The 21,044-nt window shown below is 33.9% G+C and overlaps 1 protein-coding gene across 3 annotated transcripts in view; it reads right to left on the bottom strand.

Moving 5' to 3' along the window:
• The window catches only part of LOC128014507 (cyclin-G-associated kinase), a 37,847-nt gene that overhangs the window by 15,216 nt on the left and 1,587 nt on the right, over positions 1-21,044 (bottom strand). For all 3 annotated transcript variants that reach the window (XM_052598137.1, XM_052598129.1, XM_052598145.1), the window contains exons 2-16: positions 17,704-17,765; positions 17,044-17,103; positions 16,697-16,811; positions 15,575-15,717; positions 14,932-15,057; positions 13,695-13,784; positions 13,293-13,428; positions 13,072-13,184; positions 11,086-11,158; positions 8,267-8,387; positions 6,101-6,150; positions 5,850-5,998; positions 2,957-3,079; positions 2,582-2,715; positions 41-235 (exon numbers count right to left, since the gene is read on the bottom strand). In XM_052598137.1, the coding sequence (XP_052454097.1) occupies positions 41-235; positions 2,582-2,715; positions 2,957-3,079; positions 5,850-5,998; positions 6,101-6,150; positions 8,267-8,387; positions 11,086-11,158; positions 13,072-13,184; positions 13,293-13,428; positions 13,695-13,784; positions 14,932-15,057; positions 15,575-15,717; positions 16,697-16,811; positions 17,044-17,103; positions 17,704-17,765 (1,690 nt within the window). The remainder of the gene's footprint in view (positions 1-40; positions 236-2,581; positions 2,716-2,956; positions 3,080-5,849; positions 5,999-6,100; positions 6,151-8,266; positions 8,388-11,085; positions 11,159-13,071; positions 13,185-13,292; positions 13,429-13,694; positions 13,785-14,931; positions 15,058-15,574; positions 15,718-16,696; positions 16,812-17,043; positions 17,104-17,703; positions 17,766-21,044) is intronic.

Genomic DNA, 21,044 nt, shown 5'->3' with positions numbered 1-21,044 from the left:
CATCAGCAAGACGTTAAGTTTCATCACAGGGTTGACTTACTTCATTCTGTCCACGTCCTGTGAAGTGGTTGCGACTCGCTCGTCACCGACGTAAACCTCACAGAACGGCCGACAGCCGTGTCGCTGCTTATTAAAGAGCGGTACGGGAGTCATGGCTACAGAGCGGATGGTAATAGGCTTGCTGTGGGGGATTATGGGCTCTTCTGCCATCATATCACACATGTATTCAATATACCTACAAACAACAACAGTCATCAATTACTGCAATGCATCAACATGCAGTTATGACGAGCATCTACAGTAAACTACACATTTTGATCATGAGCCGAACCCAAATATACGAGGCTATCCCCTGTAACTTTTTTTCATGTGCGGTTGCTTTGTTTTAGACATTAGCCAAAGTTTCTTGGCCATGTAAAACTAATGTACTTTTTGGTACATTTTCACCCTCCTCTCTGAGCCTTTTTAGTTATACAGGCTGTAAGTGCACTTTTCTATATGCAAATGACCTTATTTCATAAGACTTGAATACACCAGGGGTTCGAACAAAGAGCTTTTTAAAGGCAATAGTGACGTTTTACAGTGTATTAACGTTGATTGCTTAGCAAGCACTATTAACAACCAGCAAAATCAGCATGGTTCATCAGCGAACATCTACGCTCTGGGATGAGATGCCTGACCTCATTCTCATGAACATTTAAAACTGAGATAACATCAATCTTTGCCTTGAACCCCACATCCTCACGAGCAGATTTCACACATCAGGAGATATCATAACGTGAGATATGTTCACGAATGTGTGCTGTCTGACCTGCAAAGTTTTTTTGTCCTTTTATTTATTACTGTGGTGATTGTTTGGATTTTTCTATACTACTGGTCTATTTTTGCATGGTTTACAAGCTTTATACGATTATGACAGGAGTCATGATTGTTTAACTTAAGAAATGAACACAAAAATAATCAATGACTAAATCTTGAGGCAATCCTTTGGTAATCTAATGGTTAATTCAACAACTCAAACAATCAGAGAAACTAAATTTTACCATATAAAATGATGTTGTTACACTCTTTAAAGATGTTACTGTTTTTGATAATGAACATGAATTTACATCTGCATCCTAACTCAAGCCACTACTACTGTAAACTCAAGCTACTGTCAAACGTGCATTTCTAAGACACAATTTAATATTATTAATATTGCAGCATGCACAGCAAATTGTGCTTAAGATCCGCGTCAAAGTCAGGCAACACAAACCTGTTTCATGATTTGAAACAATAACATTAGAAAATGCTAGAAATTTTATATTAAGATATTTTTTTTTGTTAAGGAAGAATGACTGGAAAAGTGTAAAGAATTAAAAAGGTGAAGTGTTTGTCACTTTCTGAGAATAAAGAGTCATTTAAAACACAATTAACTGGTTTCTGGGAGCCTGATTTCTACAACTTTCTCTTGGGAGCAGAAATAAGCCTTTAAAATTGAAAGAAATAAAGATTTGAAATTTATGATGATAATTATCAGTATCGACTGATATGAAAAAATGTATCAAGATAATTTTTTGGGTACATCGCCCAGCCCTATTTATAGTGTGCAAGAGAACCTGTGTTCTAGTTTTTGTAAATGTTGTGAATTAGATTTTATGTTTATATTTTCTGTTCTCATTTGAATTTGAAAGTCCTTTTTGTTTTTTGTTAAATATGTCTGCATAGTTTTTGTCACGTTTTAGATTTTAATTACTTTATTTACTTCATATTATTCTAAACAAAACAAAAGAACAACTAGCTGAAATATTTTATTTTCAATTCATGTTTATTTTATTTCAAATAATGAAAATGTTTCTTTATAGTTTCAGTTTTTATAAACAATAACTTGTTTACTAGGGCTGGGCGAAAAAATGTGAGTTTTTGATTAAAAGTTTTTTTTTAAGTGGTCGATTCTCAAAAGCTGTGCATCCATGTTTTTCATATCTATTTCTGTTTTTTACTTGTCTTCTCCGCTAGATGTCACCCTCTTCTTTACCTTGAACGATGTTTTAAAACGGAGAGCCTAATTATAAAATAATTTTTTCATAAAATGACAAAAACACGTTATAAAATTACAAAAATTTAAATGGAAAATATAATAGTAAAAGCAAATTAAAAATATGAATAAATACTATAATAGTATATAAGAATAATAAAGTAATTCCTTTAAATGCAGTTCAACACTCTTGCGTTCTGGTGAGCAGCAGAACTGAACGTTCTGTTCAAGGTTACGTCACTTCCTTTACATTTAGCTGACAAAGTCACTGTTATCAGCTCCTGTAACCACGCATATTTGTCACATTTGGTTAGAATCAAAAGTCCCATGAGCTTGCGAAGTTCGGCAGAAGCAAGCCAAAGAACAGCTGTGGCAGGAAGTGACCTCATCACTAAAGAACCGTCACACCTGCGGCTCACTGATCATGTTCAAGCACCTAATTCCTGTGAATTAATCCACAGAGCATTCATTTCTGTAATTTCTCTAAAACAACCTGCCCTGACATTCTGCTGTGCAGTACGTCTTAACTCAAAGGAACAGAGTGAGAAAAAGACAGGAAGTTACCGTTTGTGTGAGGGCGAGATGCCTGGTGGGCATCGTTTCATGCTGAACATGTAAACTGCAGCCTCGGCCGTAGAGAACAGACGACAGAAAGCGAGGAACGCACAAACCACCACAGCCGACGCTGCCCGTCCATCCTGCAAACACACACAGACACAATATGAAGATCCCAGGACACACATTATGACTTGTCAACAAAGGCCACAGTGTAATATGTTTATCTGTAGGCATGTTAACGCATCTGATTAATGGTTTTTACTTTAACGGCATTAAAATATTAAATCACAAATAATTAGTTCGACTGACAGCACTAATAGTAACACTGTTGGAAAAGGGCCTTGTGTGTGTGTGTGTGTGTGTGTGCGTGTGTGTGCTCACCAGACAGTGTACGATGCAGATGTTCCTCTGGTCCTGTTTGAGCCACTGGTGCATGTTTTTACATATACTGTACAGGTTCTTCAGAGTCGGAGCTCTTCTAGGTTGCCAACCGCACTCTGATACCTGCACACACAACACAACTATGAGTTCATCAAGTACAGGATGTAGGGCTTTATCAAATTGGTCTTATTTTTTCCTAAATTATGTTTGAATTTTTCTGGATCCTCTTTTATTATATCGGTCTCAATGGTTGTAATAAATGTAATCAAATTAAAAAGCATGTCTAATGAACTAATGAATAAAACTATAACAGTTTAATAATGTAATAATAATAAAATTGGGCCAAATTAATGTTTTTTGTTTTTTTTTATTGTTTCATTTCAAATCAAGACATAAAACGTTAACAATTTAATCAATCTTTTAAAATGTAACCTTATGAAAATGTAACAATTCCTCTTTTTTTAGCCATAAAGTGCTTTACACAGGGCTGATAGTGAAAAAAATTCCTGAGCCTGAACTTTTTTTCCTTGCCCCCCGAGAGGGTATTATGTATGCGACGCACTTTTAACACAACTTGTTGGCCCCTGGGCCCAAATATATAAACAGCCTAAGTATGTATAACCCTGATCATCATTATTGACAAGTGGATCTTTTTTAGATATTTTCATATTTGCATTATGCCCTCAGTATTATTCAAGAAAACACAGCATTTTCTTCTCAATATGTTCAGTGCCTACATTGACCTTATTAGCCCATCTTAGTACAATCACTGGAAGTAAATGCTGCAGATGCTACAGTCATACCAAGACAGGTCAGTAAGTGCCATTACTTACGTTTGGAGTTGAGAAATATGAGACACAATTGCAAACACCTTCGCGCATGGAGCATTGCCTTAACCTGTATCAATCTATTTGACAAAGACACGAGGCCCGCCCCTTAACTACTTCTGATTGGCTCATGAGTCGTTGAGCGTTAAAGCTGCTCTCTGACCTGCGCATCTCACATCTAAATGACAGATCAGTACGACGACATATAGTGCCATGTAAAAAAAAAAATATATATTTAATAAAAAAAAATCTAAGTTTCCGAGATAAAGTCGAAACTCCGAGATTAAAGTCGGAATATTCAGAGAATAAAGTCGAAATATCTAACCTCTGCAAAAAATAATAATAATATTAATAATAAAAATAAAGTCGGAGAATAAAGTCGAAATGTTCCGAGAATAAAATACTTTATTCCGTGCGGAAACAAGGCTATGGTTGTGACGATGACGCACTTGATTTATTAGCCTATGTAGCCTACTGCTGTTCTGTTTGCATAGACAGAACATAGCAAAACGTTTAGATATAGTTTCAGCTATTAAAACAGTTCCGTTTTGTATGTATGACACATTGATTTCGTTTCTGTTTTATTAAGTTCACTTCCGCAGTAAAGAGACGTCTGCAGATTTTGTTTGTCTGTAAATACACGGTGCGCTGTCATTCATGATGAAAATAAAACTAAATGTCATTCTCCATGATTTCAATGAATAATCCACCTGGTCAACATAATGTTTTATTCATTGATACTTTTAATTGAATAATGCCTATCACTTGAAACAGTTTTGCTGATTTGTATTTATTAAAACGATGTATTTTAAATTTATATTAGTCTACATCAACTTGTATTCCTTGTACATAACAATGAATGTGTCGGAGGGTAAGGGGATATTTGAATTATTTATGAATAAACTAGTGTATTCTAAATCAGTGATAAGATCCTTAATAGAAATCTCCACTTTGACGCGAGAAATGCATCTTTACAGATATAATGAAAGAGTTTTTGGTTTGATTTTTTTTTATTTCGTTAAGCAGTAATTTAAATCTCCCCATCTATGTATTTGATGTTGGTAAGGCATGTATTGTTTTGAGGATAATTCGTTTCTACTGGATAAAAAAAAGTGCAAGTGACGACTCTTGCGCCTCTGTATTGCATTGTGCAAGCTTCCACTCTCCGCACAAACCATTGGATATGCGCCTATACCTTATGTATATCTGACTAATAAAAAATCTTCCCATTACAACTTAATTAATAAAAACAGAAACGAAATCATTTTGCCATACATACAAAACGGAACTATTTTAATAGCTGAAACGATGTCTAACATAACAGCACATATTCTCTTCCGTGCTTTTAAAAACAGACATCAAATAAACATTAGACAATCTTTTTTATTATTATTATTATTTTTATTATTTTTTTAACATGGCACTAAAACGCCGCCGTAGACCAATATAACCAACCTGATTTTTTTTTTTTTTTTTTTCGCAGCCACAGTAGCCTACGCCGGAAATCCGGCGTGGTGCCGGAACGCTATCACCCCTGTTTACAACAGAGGTTTACCAAATCCCGATTTTATTATGATTTAATAACATGACATTCTGTGTTTTTATGACTAGATTTTGTTGATTCTGTAGGTGTTTTCTGCATCACTGTACTTCTATCTAGCCTCGTTTCAATCCATATCAACTTAAGTATACTCTGTTATTTTAGTATTATTTATATAATATCATAGTATTTATTATTATTTTAAATCGGTTTTTATTTGTACATTTTATATTCATATTTTCAGTTGTTATATGCTTTTATATTGTATTAGTTTTTTATATTTCTATTGGGCATTAATTTGATTTTAATTTTATTTCAGTTTTCAGACTAAACAGAGTTTCAACTAAACCGATTTTCTTTTACATTTATGTTATGTTTTTCATCTAATATCTATATTTTATTTCGGATTGTTTTAATTAAATAGGTTTTAGTTAACAATAACAACTCAGGATTTATGATATTATGATAAGACATCAATTTGGATCCCTGTAATGAGTCGATCGAACGCTTTGCGGTCCGCTCTCACCCGGTTGTGAAACCTGGCCGGTCTGTAGGAGCGTGTGGAGAGGTTGTATACTGCATAATGACCCGCGTGTCGAGAATCCAGGAACAGACGCACGTCCTCAATGTTATTCTTAATTGCAGATTCAACACCTTCAGCTGGGAAAGACATGACTGCAAAAACACAAATCGACGGGTTAATAACTTTAACACCATTACGTTAGTGTTAAGGCATTCAAAATGAATGTGAAAGCTGGAATACACAGGTGACTGTACCTGCTAGTCTGGAGGTGATGTAGGACAGGTCCAGGTCTCCCTTAGCATAACTGAGACAGGACAGGACACGGTTAGATGTATGAATGCAAGAACTAAAAGAACATCTACATTACAAGCTAAATCTCAACGGAAAACCTGTCGACAAGAAAAAGAGTAACGGCTTGTATCACAAACGTATCATAAACTCCGTTCAAAATCTGGGTCTAAAAAGATTAGACTTAAAGGAATAGTGAACTCAATTGCATTCCTTCTGTTTTATACAATATTCTTCAAAAGTTTGGGTCAGTCAAAGTTTTTTTTTTAAATAAATATATTTAATAGATTCAAATAATACCTTTTTTGGATCAAATATAATGCAACTTTAGTCACTGTTTATTTATATAGAAGGCTTGGGATACAGTGTGATTTCTCACTGAATAACGTGTACTATTCCTTTAAAGTCATTTGAGGAGCAGCACTCACACATATGGATTTAGTAGGCAGCTGTTTAGACTTTTTTTTAAGAAACTCTACTGATCAGGGTAATGCTGTGCTGATGGGAGCAGACTCAGACTGAGGTTATGAACAAACAGCGAACAAAGCCATGAGATGAAGGTGGAGTGAAGTGCACACACCATCTCTACACACACACTACACACACGTAACGCAAACACATATACACACAGGCGCTGTCCCATAGTTACCTGGAGCTGCCAGGGGTTTGCGGGACCGAGAGACGTGATTCAGGAACAAAATCAACAAAACAACAAAATGAACAGCAAAAATGGGCCAACAGAGGAGAAAAATAAACATGACAGACTTGTGGAGACGTTGAGGGGATAATTATTAAACCTGATTAATGCATGCAAGCAGATTATGGAGGTGAATTTATGATCTGGTAGATCAGAGCGTGTCATAAACAAAACCCTGATTGAGTTTAAATCGAGATTAACGTCCAGTCACTGCAATTAGACAGATCAAATTTACTATCTTATGAAGATAATCAGGATCGAATCAACATGAACTCAGAATTGACCCCATTTACTTTTAAAAATGTCCTTTGTTTTGAGTATGATGCATAAGCATAAGTTATTCTACATAAAAACATACAAAAAAAGTAGGGCCCCAGGCTAATTCATTAAAAATAAACGTTTCATATGAAAATAATTATTAGTTAAAGAGTATATCATTACATGTACTGTAATGAGGTAATAATTTATTTTTTGCTTTAATTTTTTGTGTTTATTAAATGGGAAAATAAATATATAGATACATACAAAAAAAAAACATGACAAAAAACATTAAACAACTAAAACTCAAACCAATATTATTAATCATAAAATATTAATATAAAAAAACAATTAAAGCTAAATAGGAAGATTGAAAAAAAATTATAATGACAAAAGAAAAAATAAACTAACAAAAATAATATAAAAAATAAAAATAAGACGTACAATTTCTTAAAATTTTAACTAAAATTAAAGCTAAATAGGATTTTTTTTAAAGATATAAAATTAGTAAAAGTTAAATTAAAATGAAAGTTGAAAATATAAAACAAAAGCTAATTCAAAAGATTTAAAACTACTATAATACTACTGATTTGAGACATACAAATACATGTAGTGCAAAGTTTAGGAAAAATACTCCCCTTTAAATTATTATATTATACATTATTATATATTATAATTTCAAAATTAAACAACCTATTTATAAATCAATAATCTTGAATGGATGTTTTCACCACAATGTATTCTCTATGTAAAGAATACACGTGATGCTACTGCAGAAATTTCTAGAATTATTATTCTGACAACCTTTTGAAAAATCCTTCATGTTAGCACAGTGTGTCTTCAAGGCTTTAAAATGCTACAGCTCATGAAAAAGAGCCTCTGAATCTTTTTATACTAAGAAAAGAGATTTTGCTAAACGTGCTCAAAGACAGCAGTGGATGGCATTGTTTCTGAGCTAGATTAAGTGATATCAGATTAACCGCCTGCAGATTACTAGTACTCTATCCACCACTACGACCTCTTCAACCAATCGGCTGAAACTGTCAATGGCTCAGCGGAAAGAGAAGCATCATAACGAAACTAAGGCAAGCCAAAACAGACTCGAGCAAGGCGTGTGCACTAGCTGATACGGGACAGTCTCAGGGGTGTTTCACTGCAGTCTGAATGCATCGCTCACCTGGCCACCGACTGGATGACTTTGGAGGAAGTGTCTTTGATGTTGGTCAGGAATCGCTCGGTTCCTCCTTTCAGAATATCCAGGAAGCCTCCACCCATGGCCGGGTCTGCTTCATTCACACCTGGAGATTCAAACAACGCTTGTCAAGAGTGCTTTTACAGGACAAGAGTTTCGATGAATATTTTTTGACATATGCACACAAGAAATGTCTCTATGCAACGATGACTCACAATCATCTCATAACACTTGTCAAGAACAAAGAACTGTTCTTTACAACCCAACTGATCAGATCTAGGGGTTACTTCACTCTAAAATACCTAAGTTTCACGCCATTAAAACTTTGACAGATATTTAAGAGTTTTGAAAACACCACTCTGTAATCAACAAGTATTTAATATTGGATTTTCATGCTCCTAAACGTTTCATAAAACATACAAACTGAGGTTGGTGGCTTTATATGGGTGTCTGATGATCTGGTTGCTCTTGGACAAAATAAGATGCAAAGATGACCAAATTTCTATATATGTGACATGACCATCATCTTAGCATTTGGGTCTAAGATCTACAAAATGTCTGGGTCAATATAATAACCATTTATTTATAATGTCCTCTGCCGATATAGATTAGTATAGTTTGTTTTACTTTTATTATTCATTACTTAGATAACATGAACAAGCGCTTTTATTGACCAATATGACAGTGCATATCCTTAATATCAAATGCTTATTCAGTATTCCTACACCTTCGTATTGCGATGGAAAACCAAATAACTAACATCCATTAACCAACGAAAAATTACTTAAAAAAAATTAAAAAAATGATAATAATCATGCTCATTGCTAGGTCTTGTTAATGTTAACAAATGATTATTATAAAATGTTAATGTAAATTTAAAGTAAACTTAAAAAGCAACAACTAACAAACAAATAATATATAAAACAAACTAATAAACCAACCAATAAGTAACAGGAATAACTGGTAAAACTTTACAATAAGGTTCATTTGTTAATATAAGTTAACATAACCCAATAGAATTTATTGATCTTAGTTTATTTATTTTTAAGAAAAAACATTATTTAAAAGTTGCATTGATTAACATTAGTTAATGCATTTTTACTGCACTTTAACTAGCATTAAAAACCGCTCATTGCAAAATACAAATATTGTTCATTTAGTTGTTAATTTATGGTTTATGTAGTTGACACATGTTAACCAGAGACAATAACAAACATTAACAAATTAGAAATAATAATAAATAATAAAAGAGTTTCTTGAACAAAAATAACAAAAACAACCAAAACTGAGTGAACTAAAATAGTGTGCATAGATAAAAGAGATTAATACATAAATCTTGAAGCAAATGGATTTAAAGTGAAAAAGGAAATGCTACAAAAGTGTAAAATATGATCCATGTAATTAGACTGTAAATGAAGAAACAAGATACGTGGTATTATTTACATTAAGTGCAAAGTGACTTACAAATGAGGACAATATAATAATTTTCTGACTGTGTTCAGTAAACTCAGCAGATGGTGACCAGAGGACCAATCCTCTTACAGAACGGAGAGAGAAATTGTCCCTCGGGGTAAATATGGGGGCAGGGGTGTGTACAGAGCACGATCTGTTTGTGTACAGTATTATGACAGCGTGACGGTAGTTGGAAGGTTACACTCATGTAACATCATTCAGGCTGAAATATCATGGCTACATTTTCAAAGTCAGTTCCTGCTGAAGCATCCGTCCACTACTGTTCAGGTTCCTTGCATGAGCGAGTGTCTTTATGTATAAGCACTTTAATTCATTTGTGTGTGAATGTCTGTCAGGTAAGAAAGAGCTCATCTTAAAGAGCTCATTCAAACTGTGTATGCAGTTTTAACGAAAGTATAATGACATGAATGACGATGCTGTATCCGGGCGGTCTCTCTCTAATTAAGTCTAAAACACTCTTTGATATGAATCACTCACAAACAAAGCACTTCTCATTTCCACAAGAGCTGGTGGGCTTAAAGCCACAAATCATTGTTTTACACAACTCAGCCAGTTCCTGAATACAGTAATATGTGGTATTAAGAGCTTTTCAGCATTTTAACAAAGTGTACAAAATACAGCTGTGCCGGATATTACTTGTGTATATTATTAAATGCTGCATGGTACCATTTTACTTTACAAAAGCACTCACAAAGAGGAAGATTCACAGCCGATGAAATATTTCACAGCACAGTACACTATATGTATTCTAACTAAAACACCTTAACACACACACACACACACACTCAAACAAAATTACAAAAAAAATAATTAAGAACCAAAAATAACTAAATGATTAAAATAAGCAAACCAATAATTAAAGGGATAATCCACCCCAAAATGAAAAAAAATTGTCATTAATCACTTGCCTCGACAAACAAGGTAAGTGATTAATGATAAGTTGTTACTGAATTAATGTTGCAAACAATCAACAAACTAACATGAATAAAAAAATAACATACCAAAAAAAAACAAAAAAACTAAATAACTAACAAAATGTAACAACCCAAAACAATTCAAAAGCTATAACTTGTATAAAGAGAAACTTCCAAACGTAATGCATGTAAACATAGGATGTCAGTGCATCAACACGACACGATAAAATCCAACAACACGGTCTTCTCCACTAGCCTGTAAACCTTTAAAGTACGTTTGTAAAAGCGTGACATCAGTCTCGATTACAGGTCATAACAATTACAAAGGAAGGGTGACATATTTGAATAAAAAGGAAGCTATACATGTACTACGATGAATATGGCTTGCCAAAAAACGAATATGAATGCAGAACTCACCAGCATTGTTTATGTTGTTGATCTGCGAGGGAAGCTGTGTGCTGTTCCCGTACCCTCCGTTCTGCTCCAGGAGCTGTAGGGATTCATAGCCGTCATACACAGACTTCAGACAGTAGTATGAACTTAACAGACTCATCAGGACGTTAGTCCGCTGCACACACACATCAGGAGCAAAGCAGGAGACCAGACTCCAGAATACACACGTGTCTGAACACTAGTCTGTAAAAGCAGAGCATCATCTGCAGCTTCTGGCTGTCGATGGCAATCCCTTCTTAATCCCGATCAGATGCATCTAAACCGCCCTCTCCACCATGTGTGCACACAGGAGCATAACACTGACTATCGCACTCAAACACTGCTGTTTGGATGCTCTTAACTAAATCATTCTCATGCATTAATCCAAGAATTATTAATCCAGGAACGGATGATTTGTTTGTTGTTCTTTGAGCAAACAGGCTGGGACAGCCCTGGTCTTCCCAGTGTTTCCTCTGTTTCTGTCTTATGTAGTGAGATCAGTGGCCATTAGGTCAGAGAGAAAAAGAGGGATGAGATGCTGCTTTGTCTCCAGGAGGTCATAGAGAGAGGGAGGAAAGGAAAGAACGACAGAACGCAAAGGGAAGAGTGCGGCGGTGTCTCTAAATGGCCCTTCAGAGAGTTGTGATCAGTATGTGGGACTCTCCTCATCTCTGTGTGTGTGTGTGTGTCTGAGTGTCAAAGAATGAGGGGTTTGTTTCAAATGAAGCACCAAAAGAGCCTCATTCAACCAACTGAAGCAGACGGGTGATCAAACAGAAGCTCTGAAGGAGGGATTACTAACACCAATACCAACTGAAACTAGTGGTAGGAGATCACTGAGGTGCTGGCATTTAAAGAGCCAAGAGGGCAACTGCTGATATGTTATTGCATTAGATAAAATAGATTTTGTAATAACATGCAAAACTAAATGATTGCAAATTATTTTTATATTTAAATTAGAAAGTATTTAATACATGTATTTATTTATTTAATATAAAGTGCATTATTACTATTCTTTATTGACAGAATCACTTATTTATAATATTCAATGAATATTAATAAATACTATGCAAATTACAAATTATATTACATAAATTCATAGCAAACATCTAATCATCTTTAAATTATCAAAAAAAAAAATATAGAATTTGTTATCATTAAATGGCAGATCAAGAAATAATAATTTACATATACATAAACAAATACATTATATTTAGAACGAGTTAAAACATTTTACATTATAATCTAAATTAATATATTTACATGCAATGCATATTTTATTATATATATATATATATATATATATATATATATATATATATATATATATATATATATATATATAAGGGATGTGCTTCTCTATAACTGAGGTGGATGGGAAAAGAATCTCGATGCATAGCCAACGATACGATACATTTAATATATACATATGGAGCAGCTACTGATGCGATATGATTCACACCATTATGATTATTTCTTGTCATTATTTGGTGAGATATGCAGCTCTACCTCTGCCATGTTAATCTTTATTATTTTCAGGACACGCCTCGGTCTCCATAGTGTTATGATACATCATATTTACATAGCTGCAGTTATGAAAGAACATGCTTGAGAAAGAGTTCTTACATATAGCAATCTCCATATAAAATACTAGACAGAAATGATTGGTCACTTTCTAAATAATAAAAGTAAAGCATTATCTATTAATAACTATACATAAATTAATCTGTGTTTACCAATGCAAATATATTAGAAATGATGCATCATGATACAAATGCCAACTTGTATCTGATGCACTTTTTTAAATCAGTGCATTGCATTGTTAATTTTTATGCTGATGCCCTGATGCGAATCTGTGAATTTTGATTGACTATTATAAACTAGTCTCTTGCATCCCGTATTTAACAAGAAACCTACGAATGACCAGTGAAGACTTGATTTAAGAGACCGTGTTTGTTAGACAGTAAGTACCTCAGTAATGGGTGATTTTGGGTTGACGTTCCTGGCTGCAGCGATCTCCTGTAGTTGGCTAACAAGCTCGTTGATTGACAGTCGCTCATCTGGGTTGATTTTCAACATCGATCCTGGAACAAGCACACAAGGCTTTTGACACACCACAAACAAAATAAAGATATGATGTAGGGGAGATTTTGGGAAGAGGGAATGCAGTTAAGTTCCTGCAGGATACTTACGGATGAGTTGGTGAAAGACTGTGTACTTGGTGTCATTCTGAGGAATGTTGTATTTGCCGTTTACTATCTGGAGTTTGGCTCCCTCTTCAAATGGGTGCTGCTTGAAGCAGAGCAGGTACAGAATGCAGCCCAGAGCCTAGAGAACAAACAAAGACTCTTACGAAACACAAGGACAAGAGGAAAAACCTGTTACACTGTATCCTGACCAGGAGCTATAAGTAATGCCAAAAAGCCTTCTTCACCTGGTTTGGACAAAAAAAAAAAATCTAATCTCTTTTTCAGCCTTCTAATTTTTCCAAGCCTTTCAAATATCAAGCAGCATTTTCTTTCCAACTTAGCACAGATGATGTGGAAAAAGTCTGCAGGTTATATCTGGATCTGCTCATAACTATACTAACTCACCCATATGTCTTGTTTCTCGTTTATTGGGTAGTTGGAATAGAGGTCGATCATCTCTGGTGTCCTGTAAGCTGGAGTCGTGTTTCTAGTGATCTGAGGGATAAAGAGAGAATAAGATAAGGAAAACTATTTATAATTTAGTGGGTCTTTATGTTAAAAGCTTGCATGCAATGATTATAATAATTTAAAGCATTTAATAAACACTTGCTCAACAGTTTAAAATTAAGGGACAGATATAATAATAAAAAAAATAAAATAAAAAAAAAAGAGTCTCTTATGCTCACTAAGATAGTTAATTTGATCAAAAATACATTGAAAAAAGTAATATTGTGAAATATAGTTCCCTATATTCCATGCTCGATCACACAATACTTCAAGTCTTCAAAAGTGTGGGGTGTGTATATTTTTTAAAACAAAAAAGCATCTTATGCTCACCAAGGCTGCATTTATTTGATAAAAATACAGTAATAATTTGAAATAGTATTAAAATTTAAAATAAAGGTTTTCTATTTGAATATATTTTAATATGTAATTTATTCCTGCGATACAAAGCTGAATTTTCAGCATCATGACTCCAGTCTTCAGAGTCACATGATCCTTCAGAACTCATTCTAATATGCTGATTTGCTGCTCAAAGACATTTCCTTTTTATTATCCATGTTTAAAACAGTGCTTCTTAATATTTTTGTGGAAATCATGATTAAAAAAAAGTCATACTATCCCAAAACTTGTTAACAGTAGTGTAGTTTTTATACATTTTTTTCAAACTTAATATTTTAGATCAATAAAAGAGTAAAATCTTTAGGACACAAAATGCTAAAACACTGGTCCTTATTATAATTAGCTGCTAACAAAAATGCATTAAATAAACAAACAGACATTCATGCGCGGAGAAATGGCGGGCTTTGTGCATGGCGTGGGTTTCAATTTACCACAAATAACTGATTTAAGAGGACCAGAAACCAAACTAACTAACTGAATCAACAAAACAATTAAATCAGTGAATGCTTCCACGGGAAACAGCCAGAGATTTTAATACAATCACCGCAAAATATTTCTTTTTGACCACTTAATGTAATCATTTCCACAATTATTGTGACAATCCATGAATCACAATCAAAACTATGGCAAAACGAACCAATCAGAGGACAGTGATATCACGGTGACGTTATCCTGGTATTAATATTTATGTAGCAAAAAGCTGGATGGGCTGAGAAGAGAGAATTTGTATTGTCTTCACCTCGTCTTCCACCATAGATCTCTTGTGAGCAGACCAGCTGTAGTCTGGGTAATGTGCCACGGTGGTGGCGCTGCCAAAGTCACACAGCTTTACAGTGCCCTGATGACTGATCAACAAATTCTCAATCTACAGAGAAGAGGAAATGTTACTGAACAATGCATATGATCATCCGGCAAAGATCAAGTGAGAAAATACACACTGCTATATTTATTAAAGTAATAAGTCATCTAATGTGCACCTGTACTTTTACCACAATATATAAACACCACGATGGTAGTGTTCAGTATACTGCATTATGCTGATTTAGATTAAAACATTTGATTTAAATATAAATTCAATAAAAACAATTATAGGAATAAAAATGAGAATCACCACTGAGAATAATAAATTACAAAGAATCAAATTAAAATAAAACACAATAAATAAAAATGTATTATTATGATGATTATTACATATTAAAATAAATAAAAAAGGCCAAGAAAATGTGCTTAACTGAAATTACCTGTCATGAAAGTAATGTTGCAATTCTTTTTTCTTTTGATATTTGGGGTTATGTTTTCAAGAGACTCATAATCTACTGCATTAATAGGCCATATTACTTATGAGCTAATAAATAAAGAGGGGTTTGGTGAGTGGGTCTCACCTTCAGGTCACGGTGGATGACTGCTGGAGACTGTTTGTGCATGTGCTGCACAGCACGACATGACTGATAAAAGATCTTCAGCACTGTGTCACATGACATGGGTGCTCTCTGCTCCACCTTCTTCACAAAATCAACCAGCTGGCCTGTAGGAAACAGAGGGCGGAGGTCAATGTGAACACAGGAAAGCCACGCCAGTGCAAGAAAATCAGAAGGAGACAGTGGAATGTGTTAAGTCAGTCAAGAGCTTCCCTCTTTTTCAAACTTTTGCAATTCAGCAGTGATGCATGAAATTTCAGCAGGCCGAAAGAATGAGTTTTAATTAGATCTTCTACATCTAGGGCTGCACAATTCATCGATGGATGCCACAATTACGTAATCATTCAAAGCGGCAATTAATCTTTCAAAGTCCACTTATGTTATTCGGTGTAATTAAGATGCATTTTTTCTATCTACATATTATCTTAAGGGTTTTTCCCCATTATTTTAATTTTAGTTTTAATATAACATTATAATACCATTCATACTTTTTTTTTTTTTCATTTAAAGAAAAAAACAATCTGATGTATAGTTGACATTTGAGGCTTAATACTATAGAAATGCACTAAAAGTTTTTCAGTTAGACTGTTTTCAACTTGTTTATTTTCATATAACAATAAATCATGCAGTTGCATCAAACAATGGCATAAACCTCATTTAATGTTAATTGTGATAATCTTAATTAATAATCGCATTTACAATTTCAAGGGAATAATCAACAATTATGACATCACATTTTGTAATTGCAAAATACTGTATATGCCCTATATTACATATTTATTTTATTTTCCTTACACTTAACTTGTTTTCTTCACTGTTTTATGTATTTGTAAATAAATTTGTCATAAAAAACACATCCATCATGTCAACAAGGAATTGGGAATAAAACATTTTATTCTTAAAGTTGAATTAAAAACTGCCATGTGTGGGATTTAAATGTTTAGAAAACAAGAAGTAATTTTTAGATGGATAAATTACATTCTGTCATCCAATAACTGCAAATAACAATACTTGTAAAAAGTGTGATTTGAATTTGAATGAATCACAATTAAATGTGATAAATCTTCTGCTCCTGAGTGGACGTACCTCTACACAGCTCTGTGAGGATGAGGAACTCTGCTTGGCCCGTGTCCGACTCTTCTTTACTGATGGACGCAGCGGAGCAGAACTGAACAATATTGGGGTGACCAGACAGCTTTTTCTAAACAGACCACACGGAGAAGCAGATCAAGCATCTTACAGCTTTTTAGCAAGGTTTTGTTTCATTGGGTAATGCGTTTTTTTTTTTTTTTTTTTGTGACAAAGAAATACTGCTCTACAGATGTGAGAGATGCCGGCAACATCTTTGCTTAACCAGCCATGAAAAAAGTGCCTAGGTATAATGCTGTGTGATTATGTAGTAAACGTGTTCAATTCATATTTTAAATTATTACCATGAAGCAGACTTCCTGAATGATGGCTTTATTCTTCTCCTCCTCATTGGAGAGAAGTCTCTGCACACAAACAGACAAATCAGTAAAAATCAAAACCTTTTTCAGATCTTTCTTGAATCTGTTGTTGTGTCTGTTTAGCAACAGGAAAAAGGAAAAATTACCACAGAAAGTGAGAGAAATGCCACAAATACTTAAAAATTAATTTCATAATTTTCTGCACATGTAGTCTTTGATGTTATATTTTATTCTAGGTCTATCCAGTGCTGTATATGCAATGTCCATTTTTCAGAACAACTGACAAGACAAAGTTTTTATTTTTTTCAGTGCTGTTTTAGTATTATTTATATACTGTACTACTGCAGCATTTATTAATATTTTTAAATAGTTTTCATTTTATATTTTATACTATATTTTTGTTTGTGTATTATTTTTATTATAATATTTTTTTTCTGTTTTAGTTTTATTTTTGTTTCAGTTACAGTAATTTTTAATACATGCCATCAAAGATTCAAAAAAAAATCTTCATGTGGTAAATATTGCTATGAAATAACATTAATTCATCCACTTCTTTGTAGTGCATAATTAACTCTTTAGTACAAATTATGGCAGTCAATCAACTGTAATAATCTAAATTTTAACACAATGTATATGTTATCATACCTTGAGCGCATAGTCCTTACCGCTGCCCAAATCCTGGGCTTCATACACAAATGCAAAGCCACCTATAAGAGAGGAAACACATTTCATCATTAGGCTTATTTTAAGTTAACTCTGATGGCACCAATCTGAATGAGGATTTTGGCAGATTCAATTTTGCTGACTTGGGATTGTGGCTCCAACAGGACGTGAAACAGAAGCATTTCCCAAAAGATAAGTAGAAATGTCTGGAATCAGGGGCCGGCTGCATAAACCGTTAAAACTAGAAGGGCCCTATGATTTCCGCGATGTGAGAAACATGGACGAAAACCCGAAATCCAGTCTTAAAAATGGAATTCAGTTGAATTAATGAAAAGTGGGTCATTACACTTAAATCAAATCACAATATGGACTAGTATCTGTAAATATTAAGCTGCAAAAGTCAATTTAAATATGAATCCTGCATGTTCTGCGTGTCTCTGTTAATGAATGTCGCAGACGTGCGGTTTCATTTACTACACATATACTGAAGCACACGTGACATCAAACTAAATGAGTATGTAAACACATGAATAACTTCTCCAGAACTCCTCTGAGTGTCATTTGACCATTCGATTTGAGTAAAACCAGTCTCATATCACATACACAGAACTGTAAAGGTACTTATGGCCACCTGTCAAAATAAAAGTCTGTGCTTCATTATATGTGTAGTAAATGAAACTGCACGTCTGCGACATTCATTAACAGAGACACGCAGAACATGCAGGATTCATATTTAAATTGACTTGAAGACATTGTGCCTATTACTATTGTTCAGCAGAATGTACATAGCCTACTACTACAACTACTATTACTAAAATGAAACAAACATTATTTTAAAAAGGAATAATCATACAACATTTCTTCCATGTTTTAATTTTAATAGCAAATCCCGTTTGTTTGCCAAAAAATAAAGTTTGCTTAATTTTCAATAATAAAAAGATAAATGAATTTGATAACCAGAAACATTTAAATACGCAACACGGAATTTCTGAGGGGGAAAAAAATCATGAGGCTACTTGTGAATAAATGAATAAATTAAGTTGAATAAATTAAGTTGTTTTATGCATTCAAATAATTAGACGTGTTAAAACACAGAATTTGGTTACAATAAACAATATGGTGAGAAAAAAAAAAACATTTCATAGGGCCCTAAATATGTAATTTTTTTTTACTTAGCAAATTGATGTGAAAATGTATAAGATGCATGATTTTAATTGATTAAAATAAAAAAAATCTGATTAATAAATATAATTTAACTATTAAAAAGGAGTCGAGAAAAATTAAAAAGGAAAAATTATTTGGATTTTTTTTTTAAATATATAAAACTGATTTCTAAACTAAACTAGTCTTTAAAAGTTAGTCATCTAAAACCTAAATAGTGGCTGTTTGTTTAAGTGGCCCCAATCTATTTTAAAGGTGAAGAAAATTCTGAGTGGTGGCAGACGGAAGTCAGTAATAGACAACGTTTCCAGCATCATAAAATTCTTGTTAAATCCAACATGAATGAGTCAGCCTTCTAGAGAGCATGAATAACACACAGAGAAAGAAACTTCTGCCCTCAGCAGTCATTATTCAATAAACAGAGAGTGAACTCATTATATCTGCAGCTATGACACTACACAGCATTTATGAATCACTGATCTCAGCAAAAAAACATTTCATCATCAATTGTCAGTGCTGTGGAGAAAACACTGTAAATGGACTAAAAACACAGACCTTATTGACATAATGTGGCTGAAGTTTGACCAATACAACTAGCAATTAGCAGAGAGGCAATCAGTCTATCTTTCAGATTCAAATTAAATTAATTAACTAGCTACAGACATTGAAATCTATCTATTAGGGATGCACCGATGTATCGGCGGGGCAATTTTTATCGAATGATTTTTCCTCAATTTACAACCATTGGCATATCGGCTATATAAGAAAAAAGGCTGATATAACAAACCGATGGTTGATTAATTATCTGTGTGAAGACACTGAGCTGTAAAATGTCTGTTGCATAATCCTAGCACTGCTGTCTGCACTTTAACACTAATCAAAAAACAAAAGATTGCATAATATTCTTGACTAAATAACTTCTGTAACTTTCATAAGTGTAGCAGACCTCATCTGAATGATGATTAAAACAATACTGATGTTTTATTAAGTTTACTGCCTCCTTTTTCACTGCAAAAAAATCACCATAAGAGCTAAACAAAATATATAACGAGAAGTGCACATTAAATTCTCTCTCTCAGTTGCATTATCAACATACAGCGAATTACACAAAACACTTATTACAACTATTGTTTCCCTGCAAGTCATGTGACCATTAACTGTAATAAGCGAATCCTAAATATGTGAATGTGTCATTAAAATTATTGAAATATTAAATTCAAATCTCAGAGGGTACTTCAAGTAGATATTTTAGGCCACAGGTGTTCACCTTTAAAAGTCATTTTAATGGTGGAACAAGTTACATTTTATGTTTATATAAATATCTATATATACTGTAGATGAACACAAACATTTTTCTTTCGAATAACACACAAAGATATGCAAAACATGCTTCATGAACAATAAGGACCATGTATAAAGGAAGTAAATATAGGTATGTTTATTTATGCATGAAGATATAAAATGAAGAATGACTATTTCACATCATACAAGCATTTCATGACGGATTCTTAAAATACGGCTTAAAGTACGGCTCCTTGAACAGATGTTGACTGTGTCAGGTGTGTATGTCTTACATGAACAAAAGTGACAATGCAAGGTATTTATGGACACTTGTGACACAATCCTCAAGTGCCCAAAACGCCCTGTAACCATGGTAATGGGTAAATGAATACCAGTGGGGGCCCGAGTCGGGCTGCATGAATCCAAAGAAGCTTTCGAGTTTCACGTTACAGCGCACTGACATTCACACGCACCGCCAATTTGCAAAGAACAGTACAAAAAGTAACAGGAGGAGCAAGAGTCTTCAGGTGAATAAAACATACAGCCTACTGCTTCAGAAACTGCTGTACTGCTCTTTTCAAATTAAAACCTTTTCTAGACACAATTTCTAATAATATTGATCAACATTACAGTCCAAAAATGCCATTGTGATGCAAAGAGCTATGTAAACAACACCATGTCAGATGCTGTCATTTAAATGATGCCTTCATTCAAAGAACCTCATCATACAGACAGAAACCTGAAGTTGATCGTTCATCAGTTGCAGAGTTAACAGCCTAGATCTCTAACCACTACGCAAATCACCCAGAATGCCCTCTGTTTCCATTTAAGGCCTGTTAATGTCAACACACCTGAGCCAGTGGATCAAAGTGAAAGTCAAT

Source organism: Carassius gibelio, chromosome A5 (genome assembly GCF_023724105.1).
Source record: "Carassius gibelio isolate Cgi1373 ecotype wild population from Czech Republic chromosome A5, carGib1.2-hapl.c, whole genome shotgun sequence".
Classification (NCBI taxonomy): domain Eukaryota; kingdom Metazoa; phylum Chordata; class Actinopteri; order Cypriniformes; family Cyprinidae; genus Carassius; species Carassius gibelio.
Note: the sequence above shows the minus strand (reverse complement) of the source record. Positions and strands in the feature narration are given on the sequence as shown.